Here is a 20,951-nt window from a genome sequence, read left to right as displayed (position 1 = left end):
TAGAGGGATTAAAAAGGACAATGATCAGATTGGTTTGGTGATTACACTTAGCCTTCTCAGGATCTCCAGGAAGTTGGTAACTGCTCAAAAGGGAAACGATTTTAAATCCACTGATTTTTCTTTATAAAAATGCAGATTAGAAAAGTACCCAGAACATAAAAGATGTACAAAGGGCAGCAAAGGAAGATGCCTGTTTATCATATCCAGACTTGATCTCTGTCCTAAGAGGAAGAAGGCAGAGTTGGATTAATTGACCTTTGAAGAATCTCTGAAATGTTCATTTTAATGTTGTGCAATGGGCTTTTTTGTTTTTGCACTGTCAGAAACTTTTGCTCTGTTCACTATTTGAAGCATTACATAATTGAAAGACATGCTGTGTGCTTTGGCCAGCTCCTACTTGTGTGGTTGGAGTGGTGGTTTTAAAGTTTAATGTATTTTTCAGATTGTTCGGGTCTTTCAGAATTTAGTCATCTTGATAGAGGAATTAATAGGACAGAATCAACTGTCCTGATTTTGGACAAAAACTTAGTGTTGGGAGAGGGAAAGCGTTTTCTATTGTTTTGAAAGGGGTGGAGATGATGTGGGGGATTATGAGGAATTTATTACGAATTACATGCCTCCTGGGTGGCAATCTTAGCTTTCTGAGAGTCTCTCTAAGGAGAATGCTTATATCTTTTGTTAAGTGCCTGGTACCAGTTTCAGTAACATTTCTTCTTATAATTAGGGATCTGAAGAACAATGAAATTTCCTGGACTATTGAAGATATGAACGGTGCCTTCTCTGGGCTTGACAAACTGAGGCGGCTGTGAGTAGGATTTGCTTCATGGTTGCCTCCCTGTCTGACCTACACCTGTTGAAGTCCATTCTGCAGGATGAGAGAGTTTAGAACTAGAGGCTGAATCTGGTCTCTTCCCTTGGTCATCTCCCCAGATGAGTGTTGTTATACAAGATGGGTATTAATTAGCTTTTCTTCCTTGGTATGGCGGTTTTCTCCAACACTTTGGTGAGCTGTGACTTATTTTAATATCCAGCCCAGAATTTTAAATTGTTTCAAGTGCTTAGAATCTTGGGATTATCGTTGTGTGGAAGGACACTCCCGATCTCACCATTTTGGAACTTTCAGTGTTGCGTTCTGCTCACAGAATCTGTAAGTGGCGAGCCCCAGTGCCCACTGGTAACACTGCTGTAGGCTCCAGGCAGTCCAGGCAGAAACCTGCTTCTGTTCGCCTTACAGTGGCCCTGTCGGTGGCCGGACCCTGTGTCCTAAGTTTTCAAGTCGAGTTCCATATAGCCCTAAACTTCCGTGGATGATGAAACTACCCATGGGCAGGGAGCGTAAGGAGAAGACCTCCACTATTGTCTGTTTTACTAATTATAGTTCTGAGACCATTTACCTGGAAGGAAGTTTCTACCTCTTCCTAAGAAGACTTTGAAAATCACGTCTTTAATTTAACCGCCGGAGTAACTTATTGAAGACCTATATTTGCCGGTTCTCTCTTGAATGCTTTGAGACCATGCTGAACTATATTACTGAAATAGATGGCATGAATACGTTTGTACAGGGTATATCATTTAATTGAAGAAAATAGAATTGTTCACAATGATTTTTTTTCCCCCACATTGATTTTAAAAGAGGTTCTTTTCATGAGAATTCCACCCCCAAATGGGGCTTTAACTATTCCATTGTAACTTTTCTTTTCCCCCCTCAGAATACTCCAGGGAAACCGGATTCGATCTATTACCAAAAAAGCCTTTACCGGTTTGGACGCATTAGAACATCTGTGAGTGACTGGAATTTAGTTACCCTAAAGGAGTCTAAGATGGTTACCTATTTATGTGTCATGAAAGATAAACTAGAATCTAATTTTGTTGGCATTCTCTCTGTACCATAAAGTATATTTACACATCTGCTTATCTTCTACCAGTTTATCTACGTATCTGTATCTATATGAAAGTATATAGGTATACATTTTCCTTTGCATTTGAGGACATCACTATACATTATTGGGTTTTCTTTCAGTTATTTTTCTTAAGTAGTGATATATGTAATTTTCAAAAACCTACCATTTATTGTGCACACTTACTATACATCAGGCATTATGCCAGGTATTTATATATAGTCTCATTTAATCCTCATGAGAAAATTATCCAGTAGCTCCTGGTACCTTTATTTTTAAGAAGTGGAGGTTTTGAGTATCCATTGATTCTGTTGAACAGTTAAGATGGTGACTTTCATTTTAAAGATTAAAAAAGCAATTTCCCACGGTCCTTAGGAGTGACATTAGGAGGGTAGTGACACTACTTTGAGACTTTTATTAGTTTGTCATTGCTGTTGTTTAATTATAAAACGTAAAACCTGTTTTCCCACCTTCGTTCTTTCTCTTGTTCGGTTTTGCTACCAGCGCATCGGCTCGCAGTTGCCCGAGGCAGGACTCGCACCAGGGCTGCCTCTGCTGTCCGTGTCCTTGTGCCACACTAGCTCTTGTCTTCAGTCTCTGCGCCACCCCCTCACATGTTTTTGAAATGACATTTAGGGAACGCAGATCCTTCCAGCCACTAGGAGGGCAAGCTAGCCAGCCTTGATAGGAGTCAGGACCTGCATGGGCACTGAACCAACCAGCTTCTTACAACCATGGGAATATTTCCACTTGTACAGAAAAAGTACAAAGTGATGTAAAATATCTCCACTCTAGTAGGGAATGTTTATAGCCAAAAGTTTTAATATCAACTTGGACAAAAGAAGTTTGGAACACATTTGGGCAAACCCACATTTGCACTGTGTGTTGAGAGAGACGATTTCGCCATTGTCTGTGACCACCTTGTTGTCTTCTGACTCATTTATTAGTTTGAGGGAGGTTTGGATTGCTAGCCACGCTGACAGAAGCAATTCAGGCTGGAGTCAGATGGTTCTGCAAAGCAGAATTTGGAAGGGCGGAACAGTGTTGCTGGACTTCTTGAAACAAATTATTTTCAAAGGGAAACTAGCCAAAGGGTTTGTCATCTGACCCATTTCATTTCTGGGAAAGTGGAATTAGTGGATCAGTGGAGTATTAACCTCTGCTGCAGTTTTTTAAACCGTCTTGACTCTCCCAGCCTCTTTCTCTGCCCATGTTTGGTACCTTTGTCCTCTGTTGACCCTCATCTCATTCAGAATCCTTTATGTATACTCTGACCCGATGAAGAAAAACAGAGTAGTAATCATTGTGGAGAGTGCTTTAATTCAAACTGCTTGTAAGTACTAGTTAAAAATAAAGTCAGCCTAGAATATTCTCTGGTTTTATAAATGTCCTGCCCAAAGTGTGTTTTAAAAGCAAGTACATCTTGTCTGAATGCCTTACTGTCTCTACTAGTGAGTTGTGTGTGGCAGAATGGGTTACTGACCAAGAGCATAGGTTTTGAAATGGAAAATAATTGAGTTCACATCTTCCCCTTTCATGGTGAACAAGGTAGTAAAACCATATTCTTTTGGGTTGCTATGAGGAATAAATGTAATACTACGTAAATGTAAATCATTTAACGCAGTGCATGTCATAGAAAGTATTTTATACATGATGGGTTTTTTTAAAAAGCGTAACTATGAGAAATTTTACTTGTGTATTTAAAAGTTACTATTGGTTACTAATTTGAATATTGAGAAACACAATAAAATAATACAGCAGAACAAACCATAAAACTATAAAAAAAAATACAGCAGAACAGCTTAGGCCCTCATGAGTCAAATAACCTGGACATGATGATATAAAGCAAATCTTTTTTACTGTGACAGAACCTGCCTCTGGTACAAATATTCGTGTTCTTTGATCCAAGCTTCCTAATGGGTTCTTCTGGAGTTGCCCAGTTGGTGCATTTCAGCACATGGAGTAGTTTGGTGAATGGGGTGGGCAGTGTGGGCCCAGCTTTTGCCTGAGGCAGGCAGTGATTCCCTCTAAAGTATTCAATTTGGTTGTTTTCAGAGATCTGAGTGACAACGCAATCATGTCATTACAAGGCAATGCATTTTCACAAATGAAGAAACTTCAGCAATTGTAAGCTTTCCTTTTCTTTCCAAGAATTTCAAATGAAAAATGGTGTCAGGGAAGCTGTCGGGGCGGGGGGGGGGGGGATGTCAGCCTAGATCACGTGTCTATAAAATGTATCTAGCGCATTCTTAGCGTTACTTAATTTTTATACCAGAAAGCAAAGGGAGTTGGCGATTTGTTTCTTTTGTTGAGAAGTTTTTTTGTTTCTGTTACGAATTTGCAATTTAAATTTGTGGGACCTGATCATGATAGCAAGCCTTCAGGAGTGAGGTGTTTTAAATATATTAGCACTTCTCCCTCAGTAGGTCAGTAAGAACAACAACATGGTGCTAATATTTCGTACATTTTAAGATGGACTAGAGAATATTTATTGCATGGGGTGTGTGTATTTGGTTTCCACATTCATTGCTTTGTTAATATTTACTTGAGTTAGTTTACTCGTAGAATCTGCATTTCATATAAAACAAATTGAACGTAATTACTCTCCTCAGGCATTTAAATACATCAAGCCTTTTGTGCGATTGCCAACTAAAATGGCTTCCACAGTGGGTGGCGGAAAACAACTTTCAGAGCTTTGTAAATGCCAGTTGCGCCCATCCTCAGCTGCTAAAAGGAAGAAGTATTTTTGCTGTTAGCCCAGATGGCTTTGTGTGTGGTGAGTTGTAACTGTTGCCTCTGCCTTCATTCTTCTTTTTTTCCCTCCAACAAATGGTCTTGAATAAGCTTATATTCTCTTAATGAAGCTTTTATATCTGCTGAGGTAGATGAAAATGGATCTATAGTGTGCTGATGATTTTAATGTTACAGATGAGAAAGAGTTTCCTTAAATGTCTTTGTTTGGACATCAGGGGGGTTGGGTGGAACAAGGACCTTAGATCTTGGGAGAACTGATGGGCAGTCACAACCCCCCCTCCTCCCTAAATCTCAGTATCTGCGTCTGTGAAGTGGGAAGTGACTGGCTTGTGGAGACGCTGAACCTAACCCGTGTCAATGCTGCGTGTTGGGGTACAGGGGGAAAATTATCAGCTTGTGATTTACAGGCTGCTAAAAATTTTGCTCCTAGTGGTTAAAGCATTACATGTAATAGAAAGTTTGAATTTATTATCAGTCAGCGTAAGGTCCATTGTTTTAGTGTCTAACAATCTCAGCGCTAGAAATCTCAAACCTCACGTAGCTAGTCAGCAGATCCGGATCAAAACCCCAGGTTCTCCTCTTCCTGCTGCAGACTTCTGTGGACTACACTACACTGCTGTTTACTATTCACTGCCATGGAGACCTTTGTAAAAATAAACGTGCATATAGAACACAAAATCAAAGTTAGCTTAAATTTTAGCATGTGTGTTAAGATATTACAGAACCTAATTTTACATTGGCCTTTAAAAATTTATTTGAAACTTCTTTGCCTACGATTGTTTAGTCAAGTACAAGAAAAATACGTTTTTTTTAGGTTGCAGCATTAAACAGTGCCAACAGTTTCTGGAAATAAAATGTCTGATGTAGCTTTTGGATCTAAATAAGCTTTTGGCATTCGTCTAGAAGGGCCTGAGCCATGCCTTTCCCATGGTGCTTATTTCGCAGTTCTCTAGTCCCAAGATAAGAACTCTCTATTATTTGGGGACGTGTATATGGTGTCTTTAGATTTTTCTTTCAGTCCCTCCATTGTGAATCTAAACATTGATTTATCAGATGAGAATTCTAGAACAATCATACAGAAGAAGAAACCATCTTGATGACAACATGGTATTGGAAGTGAGCAGCATTGGAGTTCCAGAGCATTCCCAAAGCCCGTTCGCTCAGACGGATGCATGCGTGTGCGCGCACGCGGGTGTCCTTTTTCCAGAGCACCCAGATAATACATTTTGGTAGATCTAAGCTGTTTCCTTCTGGGTTTAGACCATCCCCAAGAAAGTGCAGTTCAAAAAAGGTAACTTCTCCAAAAAGTCACAGAGAACTAAAAATAACCGTTAGGAATGAAAGAGTTGCCCAGCTCTAATTATCATGCGGCTCTGACAGTGGAGTACAGCGGCCTGATTGATGGTCCACCCTCAACCCCATGCTGAAGCCAGGGTCTCAACAGGGAGTTTGAGAGATGGTTTTTCTTTTGCTGAGGATTATTTGTTTCAACTCTATCTAAAAATTACTGCTCTTTAATATGGGTTCTGTTTTTGGTAAATGGGGTGTTAATTGCTGTCTTTAGTGATATTGATTTCTTAATTTTGCTGCTGCTTATTTGTGGATAACATGGGAAAAATTGCAGTTCCTACCAGTAACGTTTAAGGATGATCCATGAGCCTAAAAGTTTCTTAGCTGATTTCTTCTTGTATTTATATTTAAAAAAGCATAAGGGGCCTAGGATAAACTATAAACTAATTTGTTCACTTCAAATAGAGACTGACACCTATTTATCAATCGTTAACTGAGATGAGACTATTATTTTGGAATATAAACACTCTCCCAGGCCATCATTTCAACATGAGGACTGTTAGTCCATCTATGAAACATACACAAAGGGTAAAAACCTAAGCCCTCACTTGTTTTGAGTTTCTTGGTATTAAAAACTGAGTAGCGTTTGGACTCCTAGGCCTTAAAATTGTCCTGTTTCCTCCTCTCCATCTTGAACAGATGATTTTCCTAAGCCCCAGATCACTGTCCAGCCAGAAACACAGTCGGCAATAAAAGGTTCCAATTTGAGTTTTATCTGCTCAGCCGCCAGCAGCAGTGACTCCCCAATGACTTTTGCTTGGAAAAAAGACAATGAACTACTGCATGATGCTGAAATGGAAAACTATGCACACCTGCGGGCCCAAGGGGGCGAGGTGATGGAGTACACCACCATTCTCCGGCTCCGCAACGTGGAATTTACCAGTGAAGGGAAATACCAGTGTGTCATCTCCAATCACTTCGGTTCATCCTACTCTGTCAAAGCCAAGCTTACAGTAAACAGTATGTGATCTAACTTTTCCATTTGCATTTAAAGACACCTTTTAGATTTGGTTTTCTCTCTTTCTCTTATTCCTAACCCTATCTTCTGTTCACAGCTCCCCACCTCACCCTTCCTTTCTCTACCTCTCACTCCACAAAACTAAGATTCTTGGTATCTACGTGAGCAGTTATTGCGTTTAGGACCCCATCATGGCGGGTAGCACAGAGATGAGCCACCCGTGGGTTGTGCTCTTTGGGAGTTCACAATATATGAGTCGGATGTGGGAGGCCATGAGGCGTTCCAGCACACCACCTTTAATTCAGAGATCTGGGTTTGATTCCTGCCACTCCGGCTTATAGCGGTGTGACTCTTACCAAGTTCCTTAACCTTCATGTGCCTCCATTTCCACATCTTTCTCTTAGGAACAATAGTACCTACCTTACAGAGATATGATAATTAGATAAAATAATTGGTGTAAAGGACTTAGCCTGGAATACAGTGAACGCTCACCAAATGCAATAAGTATTAGCTGCTGTTAATAAATTAAATATGTAATTATTTGCTCTGTGTGACCCGAATACATTTTTTTATGACAGGAACCTCACCACTCTATTATCTAATCATTTGTACCTTCCATGGTAGAAGATTTTTGTATATGATTCATTAATGCATTCATTCTATAAATGATTGCTGAGGCCTGATGCATAGAACAATTTTGAGTTTAAAATTGTAGGACGAAACACAGATCTAAAGTCATAGAATGTTAGAACCAGGAGGGACTTAAAAAAAAGAAGATGATGATGATGAAGTGAGTGGTCAGGGTACAGAGAGATTAATTGATTTGCCCAAGATCTCACAGATAATTACTGAGGAAACTAAAAAGTAACTGGAAAATAGGAGAAAGACCTTCAGTCTGTATAGGAGGTGACCTGTGTCTCGGCCTGACTTCATCATTTCTGTACCTGTGTGTAACCTTGAGGGGATCTCTTCATCTCAACTTCAGATTCCTTGTCTTGCAATCAGAAATAACCCCAGCCTGACCTATGGCAGGGGCATTTGTAAGTATATATTAAAAAAAAAAAAAAAAGAATGAAAATGAACCTCTAAAACTCTGTAGTGCTAATAATGCCCACATTCTTTCTCTGATTTCAGTGCTCCCTTCCTTCACCAAGACCCCCATGGACCTTACCATCCGCGCTGGGGCCATGGCACGCTTGGAGTGCGCTGCCCTGGGACATCCAGCCCCACAGATAGCCTGGCAAAAGGATGGGGGCACAGACTTCCCCGCCGCGAGGGAGAGACGCATGCATGTTATGCCTGAGGATGATGTGTTCTTTATCGTGGATGTGAAGATCGAGGACATCGGGGTTTATAGCTGCACAGCTCAGAACAGTGCAGGAAGCATTTCTGCAAATGCAACTCTGACTGTCCTAGGTAAGTGGCTGCTGTCTGATTCTGTGATAGAAATTAAAGATACTAGCTCACCCAAAGGCCCTAAGTGTCAGGAGTTGTAAGGGTGAGAGGTAATCCATAGGACACTGCCCTTCCCTAGAGAGAACAGAGGGCTTCTCAGGAGCTTTGAAGTCGGGCGTGCATTACATCTTTAAGTCTGTGGCCGGTGAGATGAATCCACTTCCTCTGTTCCAAGGGGCAGGGAAAAGTAAATGCTTTGTTGCCTCCCCCTTCCTCTGCTCTGCTACCAGTAGTCTTCACACTATAAAACACATACAAGAATCTAAAACTTGTGAGCAGATTGGGAAAGATCGACTCTTTTCTTGGCCTACCCTTCCATTCTGGAAATCAGAGTTTGTCTTTTAACTTTTGCCTGAACAGGAGCTTTTTAAAAAATGTGAACATGTTCATCACATGTGTATCTTTGGAAGAGTTGAGCAAATTAACCTATGAACACCAAATTATTAAAAGTGCTTTCAGAATTTATGTATAGGTTTGGTCATTTAGCACTAGAAAGTTTCCTTTTAAAAATGTAAACATTCTGACTTTTTTTATCCATCAGCATACCCCCATGCTTGAAATTACTTTTATACATTTTCTATCTCTAAGAAACGTCTAGAATTTTTGCATTGCCCCTCTTCCACCATTCCCAATCTTGTCAAGAGTGAGAGAGATTGAGATTTAAAAAATAGTAAACATTATCCCTAACAGGTGTTACAACAAATGACAGGCAAATAATGAAATGAAATTCTGAATGTTGTATACATATTTGGGCTTATCGAAGCATACGCATGAAGCCGTGGAAGAATACGATGTTGGATTCTAATATTAGTAAATTCAAGTGGTAGGTCTTACCATATGCAAAACCTAATTTCATTCAGGAGATTCAAGACATAACTTGTCATTTCAGAAACACCATCATTTTTGCGGCCCCTGTTGGACCGAACGGTAACCAAGGGAGAAACGGCTGTCCTGCAGTGCATCGCTGGAGGCAGCCCTCCTCCCAGATTGAACTGGACCAAGGATGACAGCCCCTTGGTGGTCACCGAAAGGCACTTTTTTGCAGCAGGCAATCAGCTGCTGATCATTGTGGACTCTGATGTCAGTGATGCCGGGAAATACACGTGTGAAATGTCTAACACCCTCGGCACTGAGAGAGGCAACGTGCGCCTCAGCGTAATGCCCACTCCCACCTGTGACTCCCCTCAGATGACTGCCTCGTCCTTAGACGATGACGGATGGGCCACCGTGGGTGTCGTGATCATAGCAGTGGTTTGCTGTGTGGTGGGCACGTCGCTTGTGTGGGTGGTCATCATATACCACACAAGGCGGAGGAACGAGGATTGCAGCATCACCAACACAGGTGTGTAAACAGAAGCTTGGCACGGGGTGCCGTAGTCATGTGTGTTTGTGGTCCTGTGGTAATTTCCTTGCAGAATGTGTGTCCCACAGCCCAAGGCCCTGTGAGAAGGGTGACTCATTTGCTTCAAGCTGCAGGAATATGGTTAGCTAAAAATAACACCCCAGACCAAAATAAAGCTGATGTTTAAAGATTAATCCTTTTTTGTTAAAACCTTATCGGGAGATCCTATTGGCTGTGAGATATAGTCCAAAGCACGGAGTAAAACAGCCTCACTCCTTCACACAGAGGTGATGGAGAATAGGAGCAGCCCTTCATTTATGAGGTTTACGCTCTGACGTAGCGCTCTCTTGTCATGTGTGTACCCGTGTGCATATGTGTGTGCAGGCGTCTAGGGAGGATTCTGTTACTAGTGGGAGGGGGCTGTGAATTGACTAATATGTGCAAACTCCTATATCGGTAGATATTAAGTCAGAAATATGGCAGAAATCAAGCTTAATTCAAGAGCTTAGATACTACCCCATGAAAATTCCTAAGGCTTTATCTTTTGAAGCATCTGTTTTTGACATTTGGGAAGGGCATCCAATAGAAGATAAAATAGAGAACTGGCTTGTGCTTCCCAGAGCGGCAGAGCCCTCATCTTCCTTACCTGAAGACGAGACAGTCAAGGTGGGTTTTCAGGAGTAGATTTATTTGATTTGTACAGAAGCCAAAAGAGTACATACTGTTCACCAGGGAAGGCTGTGGGGTATGTATGGTCGTTCGTGGTTAACAGAATGCTGTTGTTGGATTATAGATGAGACCAACTTGCCGGCAGATATCCCTAGTTACTTGTCATCTCAGGGAACCTTAGCCGACAGACAGGATGGGTACATCTCCTCAGAAAGTGGAAGCCACCACCAGTTTGTCACGTCTTCAGGAGGCGGGTTTTTCTTACCACAACATGACAGCAGTGGTAAGTGTTTAAAATGAACACCGGCTGTAGTTGTCTCGAAATAATCTGATGGAAGGCTCAAATACAGTATTAATTTTCACAAGCAGTCAATACACTCGTATATTAAGGAACTGGCCTAAGACCATTGGCAAAGCTGAAATTAAATACTATTGTGCCTTTTTCTTAAATACCAGAAAAGTCTTTGTTTCTGATATTAAGAGAAGACAAGTAGGAGAATTAAGATTTAATTTCTCCATACAACGTGATAATTTCTTTACACTATAAATGTTCTTTGGCCCTGAATGTTCCCCTTTCTTAAATGACATTAACTGGTTTCATGTATGGTCTTAAAAGTCAAATGATTTAAAATTGTATTAGAGAAATCAAATTCTGACTCTTGCTTTAAGAACTGCATGGTTTAAGAATAATCATGGAGGCACCATAATACACGCACACAAGCTTGGTTCAAGACCCGCTTCTGACGCTTAACTGTGTATCCTTGGGCAATTACATAGTACTTCCTTATTAGGTTGTTGTGAAATTAAATAAAATGATATTGGAAAACTGCATGGTGCTTGACACACATTAAGGGCTCCAAAAGAGGAAACTATTGACATTCTCTTCAAGCATTTTACCATCTTTTCCCACAAGCATTTATTGAATATCTGCTCCACGGTGGACCCCGTAGTTGAGAGGGAAGAATATTTGTTTTCAGTCTCATAGTGTAGGCAGTAGTGAGATGAAAATTGCAACAAATAGTCACAAAGTGTTTGGCAAGGCAGTGACAGAGGGTGTAGAGATAGAAGATTTGCACATACAGGTGGGTGTTCTGGTTAGACTCATTTGGTTGCAAGCTTGTTCAAATGTAGCAGGGTTTACTGAAAAGACATTTAGGAAAGTTTAAAGTGACAGAACTGGAACATAATAGTGCTGTGTTGCTTGGACGCTGGGGCTGGGGATCTGTCAGCTGTGAGCAGCTCTAGGGGCCACCAGCACTAGTGATCACGTCTTGCACAGTCTCTCTGGGACTGCCCAGTTCCTGCTTCCCAGGCACATGGCCCATCGCGGCATCTCTCACCTGCACTGCATCTCTTGTCCTTCAACTGCTGTGGCCACTTCTAACTGGCACATCATTTCTGGGTTGTTTGGCTTAGATACTCACAATAGCGGTTTTTTGTTTTTTGGGGGTTTTTTGGTTTTTTTGGCCAAGCTCATCTTTGAGCTGGGCATTCAGAGATGACTTGTTGAATGCCACTTGCTGGTCCTGCTCATCTGAAGGGGGCAGTGCTGATGGCATTGTGTGTTTCGGACCGTGGCCGCCTTGGCTGCAGTGTGCATACACAGATCGGTTTCTCTTGGAAGCCACTGCGGGCCGGCGCCCAGGTGAACGCATCCAGTACAATGGTTCATCGAGTCCCCTTTGTAAGATGGCACAGATTTAGTCAGTTACTAATCCGTAGGCCTCAGTAAATGTTTAAAAACCCTACAATAAATTTCTCCAGTTTTTTCTTTTATATGCTATTCTATCCAAAATTTTTATCTATAAATATGGAAATCCCCCAAGTGGAGAGAATGTTGAAGGGTACTTGAATCAAATTCATTCAGTGACTGAGATATCTGTTTTACAGGGACATGCCATGTTGACAATAGTAGTGAAGCCGACGTGGAAGTTGCCACGGATCCATTCCTTTGTCCCTTTTTGGGGTCCTCAGGCCCAGTGTATTTGAAGGGGAATGTGTATGGCTCGGATCCGTTTGAAGCCTATCATACAGGTATGTGGTTTTCTTACCCGAGTTCTGTTCTGTTCCCTGGAGGGACTTCCAGAAGCACTAACTCTGTCTCTTTCTGATATTGTCGCCAAATTTAAAAGGTTGTGGCCCTGACCTGAGAACAGCCTTAATGGACCACTGTGAGCCCAGTTACATAAAGAAAAAGGAATGCTACCCATGTCCTTATCCTTCAGAAGAATCCTGTGAACAGAGTGTCAGTGACATAGGATGGCCTTCACACGTGAGGAAGTTAATCAGCTCTACTTACTCTCAAAATGAAGGACCTGGAATGAGAAGTTTGGGTCTAAACAAGTCCTCTTTAGGTTTTAGTCCAAGTCCAGAGCCAGCATCAGTTACTTTAAGTAATTCTTTCATGGGTAAGTTTATTAAATTATTAGACACCTTGACTCAGGATTCCTATTCCAAGTTGCATGTCGGAGAGCAATGAGTATCAAATGCCGAACTTGTGAAAAATGTTTTTTTTTTTTAATCGTGTTGTCCTGACATCCTATGAGTTAGCATACGTGTTCCTAAATGCAAAGTCAGACATGGGGGATTTTACTTGATTATGTGTTTAATCCATAACTAAGCCTTAGGAGCTTTCTGGTTAGCTCTGTGTGTGGCATCATCTAGAAGACAAGTTTTGGGAGTGACTTAGGAGCTCCATTTGTCAGCCATGTGGAAAAAGTGGTTTTGGGCTACAGCAGCTTTTGGGGTGGAGTTGTATGCGCTGCATGATTGTGGTTTGGGATGTCTGGTGGGTCACCCTTCGACCATAGTCCAAGGGTGGACAGTGTCCCACCTGGCAACAACTGCTTGTCAGCCAAGCTGGACGGCTTTGGCGGAGGAGACCGCCAGAGCCTTAAAGCCCAAGTTGGTGGTGGTAGACGCTGGCTAGCGCCAAGACTCGTTTGTGAATTTTTTTGTCTAGTGCATGGGGATAACGGATGGAAGAACTGAGATCATCTTTTCACTGAATGGAGATATGGGAAAATGAACCACAAATTGTCTTGTTTAAAAAAAAAAAAGAATTTTAAAATATTTTATGCAGCTTTTAAGAAATTTTGTCACAGTATATTTATATTCTCTTTTTTAAAAAATGAAAATATCTTTTATATGACTGTGACAAGAATTTGAGTCAGTTAAATAATGTTTTGCCAGTAAAGAAGAAAGGGCAAGACATAAGGATTATTTTGAAAGAAACTTTCCATATCTAGGCACAATTTACTTGGAACCAACAATCCAGATCTCCTTCGTAGAGAATTGTGGAAATATTTTGCCAGTAAAGAAGAAAGGGCAAGACATAAGGATTATTTTGAAAGAAACTTTCCATATCCAGGCACAATTTACTTGGAACCAGCAATCCAGATCTCCTTCGTAGAGAATTGTGGACTGTCAAGAACTAAAGCCAGGATTTGGAAGAAATAATATTGGGGAACTTCATTGCTCAATGATTAATATTACTCTAGGTGATGAAATGTGATAAAGAATGGACATATGTATTCATTCCCCAGCTCCATTCTGTGAGTTCTCTCTCCGTAACACGGATGCACATACACCCGATACTATAAGTGACTTATAGAGAACACTTACTCGTGCTTACGGGCTAAGATGCTCATTCATTTGCAATGTGTTTTGATGTACATGCTAGCCAAAGGACCCATATGCTCAAGGGGTTTCTTTCTTTCAGGAACATTTGGAAAGCCGCTGAAGAGAGCTCATCTGGATGCCTTCTCAAGCTTTGGACAGCCAGTGGATTGTCAGCCAAGAGCCTTTCACCTGAAAGCTCGTTCTTCCCCAGACTTGGACTCTGAGTCAGAGGAATATGGGAAAGAAAGGACAGATTTTCAGCAAGAAAATCACACGTGTACCTATAAACAGACTTTAGAAAACCACAGGACTCCACATTTTCAGTCTTATGACTTGGACACATAGACTGAATGGGAGCAAAGAAGAGCTCAAACATACTACCTCAAGTGGACTTTTATTTAAAAGAGAGAATCCTATGTTTTTAAATGGAGTTATGAATTTTAAAAGGATAAAATGTCTTATTTATACAGATGGACCAAAATTACAAAAAGTTATAAAAATTTTATACTGGGAGTAACTTTCATTTATAAGAATACCTTTTTAAACTATTTTAACTTTGTTTTACGCAAAAAAAAAAAATCTTATGTAAATTAATGGTATGAATCCCTGACTATTTTATGTATTTTTATAATGCCAGATTTCTTTTTATTGAAAACGAGTACTAAAGCATTTTAAATAATACCTGTCTTGTACCCTTTTTGAATAGAGTTCACTTAATTTTATTTTGCACATTGCATTTAATAAAATGTGTCATTTTGATCCCAAGCCCCATCTATACAATTACAGTTTTTATTGTTTTCAACACATTTTAGGCTTAATAATTTCATATTATCGTGTCTCAAATTGATGGAAATTATACTCAGCACATTAAAATATGAGCAAAAAAATGACCATTCTGCCTAACACACAGTGTTGAGTTAATACGGACTCAAATCAGATTAGTGTATGTGAAAGCACATTGTAAATGAAGAAGAGCTACAAAGGTTAGAGGTGCCTTAATTTATCAATAACTTTACAAATAAAAAAAGATTTGTTGGTATAATCTGGTATAATGCAGCACAGCCACCATTGCTTAAATCACTGTTCAAGCCATCTTTCTTTAATTATAATAATGCCTATGTGGTCTAATGCCTTGTGCTTTTCCAAATAGTTTCACATTCACCATCCCTTTAATTATAACAAGAGCGTGGTTTATTGCACGTTTCTATAGTTAAAATGGCTATAACAAAGGTGGATTTTCATCCACTGTTCCAGGTGATAATGGGATGTTGATGGAATTCTTGATTTTCTGCTAGATGAGCAGTTCTAATAGAAAAGGTACTTTTAAACTATTCTGCAACATTCTTTAAGAATCAAAATATTTTTCGAATTTGGTCATCCTGCTCTACTTGTTAAAAACTAAGTACCAAATCTGTTACTTAAGCTATTTAAAATATTTGTTTTAAACAGTATTTAGATGAAAATGGCATTACATGACTGGCATATATACACACAGAAAATGAATACAGTCATTTTTAAAATTAAGTGATATTGTTTCAAGTAATTGACAAACTTAAGTTTAATAATTAAACTTTTTTTTTTTAAGCAAATTCTTGTCTACATCTGTAGTTTAAAGACAAATCTTCTTGGCCAAGAGAAATTAAACCTGAGTGGGAAGAGTTAACATCGCACATTAAGCTTTAAAATCTAACCTGATGAAGGTGTGAATTTATGCCATTGTCAGTTCTTTGAACTAAAGTGAAAGCAGATATTAGAAAAGCAGGTTCCTCTCAGATGATGTGTTGGGGGTGATGTTTTCCTGCTTTGTGAGTATACGGCCTTGTTGTTCGTGAGCCAGAAACCTGGAACCCAGATTACAGAAAGATTTTCCTCCTTTGATATGGACACGAGAGTCCAGGAAGTTGATCCTTCCCTGGACCACAAGTGACTAAGTACAGAGAAATGATTTTGTATGCTTTGGCTTTATCATCTTGCCAGATTTTCAAAATCTTACTGTTAATTTGTCTTCATTATTGCCAGATGTGATGCAAGCATTGATAGGGTTCTATTCAATGATTTTGAACCTCTTTTAAAGAATTTAATTTTTCCGGACCTAGCCACAAAGGTTTAAATCATTAACACTTGAAATTCAAAAATTAGATTCACTCTACATTAATACGACGTTTCCCCTTCACTCTGTGTGCTGAAACCTATGGATTACATAAATTTTAGTTGTATAGAGAAACAGGAGGAGCTCAATTTTTCACTGACGTTTGCAGGAAAATAATATATATAATATTGAGACTCCATATTAAAATGGAGTCTACTCCATTTTATCTAGTAGGTTTTAAAATAAAATAATATGGACTTCAGAAAAAAAATCAAATCATTTGGCTTATTTATGAGAAGAAATGCTTAAAATTTTCAGTTTAATCTTTCTATGCTTTCTGATAAAAACCAATTCATGTACAATGTATCTTAATAGATATTCGCCCAACTTTGGCACTGTCTTTTCTTCATTACTAATGCTAATGATAACATCGTTACTATGTATAATCTTGTTTGTTTTTTAAGATATTGGGAGATGAATATTCCTTAATTGTGGCAGACAGAATTTTATAAATATAATCTCTGGAACATTAACAAACTTATTTTCACAGTCTTCTTACAGAAAAAAACCAAAAGTTATTTCTCAGAATAAAGCCAATGGTACTATTTTTAAAAACTTGATACAAAAAAAGGAAAGTGCTTTGGTGTTTGTACACACCTGAGGGGTTTTGGTCTTTTTGATTTAATGTGATAGGAAGTAATTCATAACCAATATTACAATAGATGTGCTACGGTGGTATTTTTCAAAGAGAATGAGAACCAAATGTTACCGCAGAGCGCCCTTTCTGTGCCTCCCACTCTTGGAATCTGCAGTGGTCGGACTTGTGTAATAGGATAATTTAGAACTCACTATTTTTTAAGACAGCATTCTATTAACACATTGAATAACTCAGTGTCCTGCCAAAAAAACTATTAGAGTCTTCAAAGAGGGGTACAGTTTCTTCATGAATTGAATAATTTCAGTATTCTAGAAATATCCAGTTACCAGAACTTATCTTTTCCATGAGGCATTTCTTAAACTAATGTATAAAAAGAAAGTTCTGAAAGAATCTCAAGAGGTTTTAGATTTGTCCAAAAATGGCACAGAGGTACTTCAGTTGAGATTTTCTTTTAAGAGAAAAGAGGGTTTGCCAACATATATTTACAGAGTTATCCCAATATTTGGGATAATTTGTTGTTGTTGTTGTTTTTGAGAACTCTGATAGTGATCGGTGTCTTTTAATAAAGATGTTTGATTTTACTTGAAATATATTACCGAGATAAAAAACATGAAAGTCTATATTATAGATTGAAATGTGTACAATTTCTCAAATTCTCACTGCTATAAAAATTGCAAGTTAATTTCTTATTCATTTATTGTCAAGGGTCTGAATTCTGTATCCTCCCATATGATGATTGATATCCATGAACACAGAAATTATAACCAGTATTCACATGTAGCTTTTTATTAGAATTAGATTTTTTAAAGAATTTTTGAGAATGCCTTTTAAGGAATAAGGCAAAGCAATTCACAACTTACAATTTCACTCTTGGATTGCTATAATTTTCTCATATCTTTATTGGGTTTCATGGTTGATTTTGGCTTTTAACAAGTTTAACTTTTTTTAAATCCTGTTTGAACATAACACCTAATGCCTTCATGAGATTATTGCCATTGTTTCGGTAGTCACTTTGATGCTTCTACATATGGTTTGTTTTGATCTATCTACTGCTCGGAATTAACATATGATAGCACACTATCAGCTGTCAAACATTTCATATATACTTAGTTGTATATTTTGAATAGGGGATAAAGAAACGAGTAAAATGATCCTTGTCCTCATTATCAGTGGGACAGGAAGCAGGCTCATAAATATTTATAGTACACTGTGTTAAGTGCTATAGCTTAGTAGGGCCCCTGAAACTGACACTAACTTTGTCTCTAATTCTAATTGAACTACCTAGAAGTGTTACATGAACTTCACTCTGCATGTCCTAAAACAAGTCGATTATCTGGATTTTTCCATCTGCATCCCAGAACAATTGCAGTTCTGGTACTCCCTTCCATGTTTAATTATCAGTAACCACCACTCCTGTGGATTTGGCACCTGAATGTCCTCAAGATTGTTTATGCCTCCCTTCTTAGCCCATTGCCACAGATAAGTTCAGGCCCTTATCTGTCTCTTGCATCAGTGTCTTGTCCTTTGTCTCTCTCTTACCCAATTCATTGTTTCACAGACTTATTTTTCTAACATAGATCTGAATTGGTCACTTTCCTGTTTAAAAACCATTGATGGCTACGCTTTAAATCCCAGTTATGGTGTATAGGACCTTTCACTCATTGATCCAGCCCACCCTTCAAGCCATACCCCGTATGTAACCCCCAACCCCCCAACTTTTCACAGTACAGAACAGTACCCCTGACCAGCCCCTATGCACCTCTGTGACTTTATGCTGACCTATGTGCAGCTCAAAGTTGAAATTTGGCAAAAGCATGCTTGTCCTTGTGCATATTTTCTCATTTTTGTTTTAGCAAACACTTTTTTGAGTACTATGCTAGGTCCTATCTTAGATGTTTGGGCTATTAACAAACAAATATTAAAATATTCTTAAATATTCTTCCCCAAAGAAACCCTTAGACACATGACAAATTATTGCCCTGAAGTGTTTTTTTTTTTTCTTTGTTAGAATCCAGAAACTTTGAAAAGCAAACCTTTCCTTTTTGCCCCACGCATAGCAATGATTTCCCATAGAACTTTATATGAACTGTCAGGAGAAAATCAGAGGGAAGCTGTTAGGTACAAAGCCAGCTGAGATGTCACTGTATGAGAAATACTAAGAACGGTTAACCTGTATGTCAATAGGACATCTAGGAAGAAATAAAGGAAGTCAAAAGATCTGTATTTTTTTTTTAAACGATCACCAGATGATGTGGTCTAACAGTCAGTAGGAATATCCATTCCTGTTCAGTTTACTAAAAGTAAACAGAGGACCAGGTGTGTCAACAGATTTGTGTGTGTGTGTGTGTGTTGGTTGGTTGGTTGGAACTGCACGTATGGCTGCCCAGCTACTAGATATTTCTCATCACCTTGCATTTAGGTACATCTGTAGCCATGTGACTTCTTGCCCCAGTGGAATGTGAACAGAGGTGTAAAGTGCCGAGTTCAAGCCTGGTCCACAAAACCTTTACACACACCCTTCCATGTCCTTTTCCTGCAACTATCTGATTGGAAAGCCATAGCCCAGAGCTACTCTTTCTTGACCTCACTTGAAGAGACTGGGTCTTTGAACACCTATATGGAATATGGTCTCCCCCCTAAACCCAGAGTATTTGCTTCAAAGCCTAACTTAATGTAAGTGAGGAAAAAGTGTTTATTGCACTTGAACATTGTATTTTGAGTGTACTTCCAACAGCTTGTCCTGCACCAACTTGAAATAGTGATTTTATTGTGAAGAACTGCCCAAGATTCTTATTGACTTTGTTCTTCATTAATTTATAAAGCTCCCTTTTAAAAATGTACAGTTTGGCCTCAATGAGCAGCCCCAACACAGATGCCAGGACCTGGGTTCCACTGTTGGCGTAATTCACTAAGCCTTTGACCCCACTAGCATTCACTGAATATCCTCTTGCAGTAGTACATCCTGCAGCTGTTACAATGTCCTGTTTCCATCCCAACTGTGGATACAGTTTTAAAAGAGGCTTATCGAGTATACTTGGTTATCCAGATTTTCGCAACTGTGTTTCAAGGTCTCTTAGCTCCTAACAATACATGAGTACCAGCAATGTGATAGGCTCTTGGGATATCAAAAATGAATGAGACATGGCCTGGATCACTGAAGAATTCTTCTCTTGAGGAAGTCATACCCTGATAAAATGATTTTCTTATGGTAAAATTCACAATGAAAGTAGGTATTAATATAATAAATTAGTGGATGTGATTTGCCTTTCTCAGGACACAACTGGTTATAATCTGATCACTACCAGAAAATAAAGGACTGTTGCCCACACAGCATATCTCCTTTGAGTGGCCTTATAGTTTACATTTCATATTACATGGATGCTAATATCCAAAAAACTCTATGCTAATAATAATAATAGCTGTATAGGAAAAGAGAAGCCATTAAATCTATGCAAAATCTCATTGTGATTAAAAGTTAGAATTTAATCAGTAATGTTTAAATTTATAGCTATGCATTTATAATTATAAAAACTTTACTATTGACATTTTTTTTAATCTGAAAACTATGCTCCTAGCTTTCCTATTTTTTTCCTCATTGAAACATACTGATTATTGAAACAATCATTTTCAGACGTTAGACATTGAGAATCACAAAGGAAATGGACCCTAAGAAAATAAAAATTAATGAGGTGAACCCTATAATACCAGGCTATGGGTCAGGAAGAGAGGGCCAAATGGAGCCCAGCCATCTATCTGAGTCAAGGAGACATAGCTGGGAGTCTAGGGTATTACACAAGAGAGGACTACACAGAGAATTCCAGAGATCTGCAGAGCGTCACCCTTGAGTCTTTAGTTGAACACCCATTAGCACATGCATGTAAGGCAACTACCCAAGGCCAGGAAAAGAACCATCCGAAAGGATTAGAAGGAACAGTTCCTGAGGTTCCCACAGGGCCAGTAGTTGGTCCTACTATCCAGAGTGGAAAACCTCATAATTCACTGGGCATCAGGTAGAGTACTCAGGACATTGCCTCAGTAATGGGACAAAATTAGCCCTAAAGACTGCTCTGGTCCCACCTAAAAGGATCAAGGCTCAAAAGGATCAAGCTACTTCCAAGTAACTTATCTGTCTTTGAAAACAAAACTCAAGAATATTT

The 20,951-nt window shown here is 39.2% G+C and overlaps 1 protein-coding gene across 3 annotated transcripts in view; it reads left to right on the top strand.

Annotated features, from left to right (window-relative positions):
* LRIG3 (leucine rich repeats and immunoglobulin like domains 3) overlaps positions 1-14,812 on the top strand; it is a 46,746-nt gene extending 31,934 nt beyond the window's left edge. For 2 of the 3 annotated variants that reach the window (XM_036115251.2, XM_078076194.1), the window contains exons 9-19: positions 725-805; positions 1,710-1,781; positions 3,954-4,025; positions 4,511-4,674; positions 6,642-6,962; positions 8,095-8,376; positions 9,305-9,757; positions 10,551-10,709; positions 12,317-12,460; positions 12,559-12,834; positions 14,148-14,812. In XM_036115251.2, the coding sequence (XP_035971144.2) occupies positions 725-805; positions 1,710-1,781; positions 3,954-4,025; positions 4,511-4,674; positions 6,642-6,962; positions 8,095-8,376; positions 9,305-9,757; positions 10,551-10,709; positions 12,317-12,460; positions 12,559-12,834; positions 14,148-14,392 (2,269 nt within the window). In that variant the 3' untranslated portion in view covers positions 14,393-14,812. The other variant, XM_078076193.1, reaches the window with a different exon arrangement.
* The last annotated feature ends 6,139 nt before the right edge of the window (positions 14,813-20,951 follow it).

Source organism: Halichoerus grypus, chromosome 6 (genome assembly GCF_964656455.1).
Source record: "Halichoerus grypus chromosome 6, mHalGry1.hap1.1, whole genome shotgun sequence".
Classification (NCBI taxonomy): Eukaryota; Metazoa; Chordata; class Mammalia; order Carnivora; family Phocidae; genus Halichoerus; species Halichoerus grypus.
The sequence above is the reverse complement of the archived record's forward strand: the minus strand, read 5'-3'. Positions and strand labels throughout refer to the sequence as shown.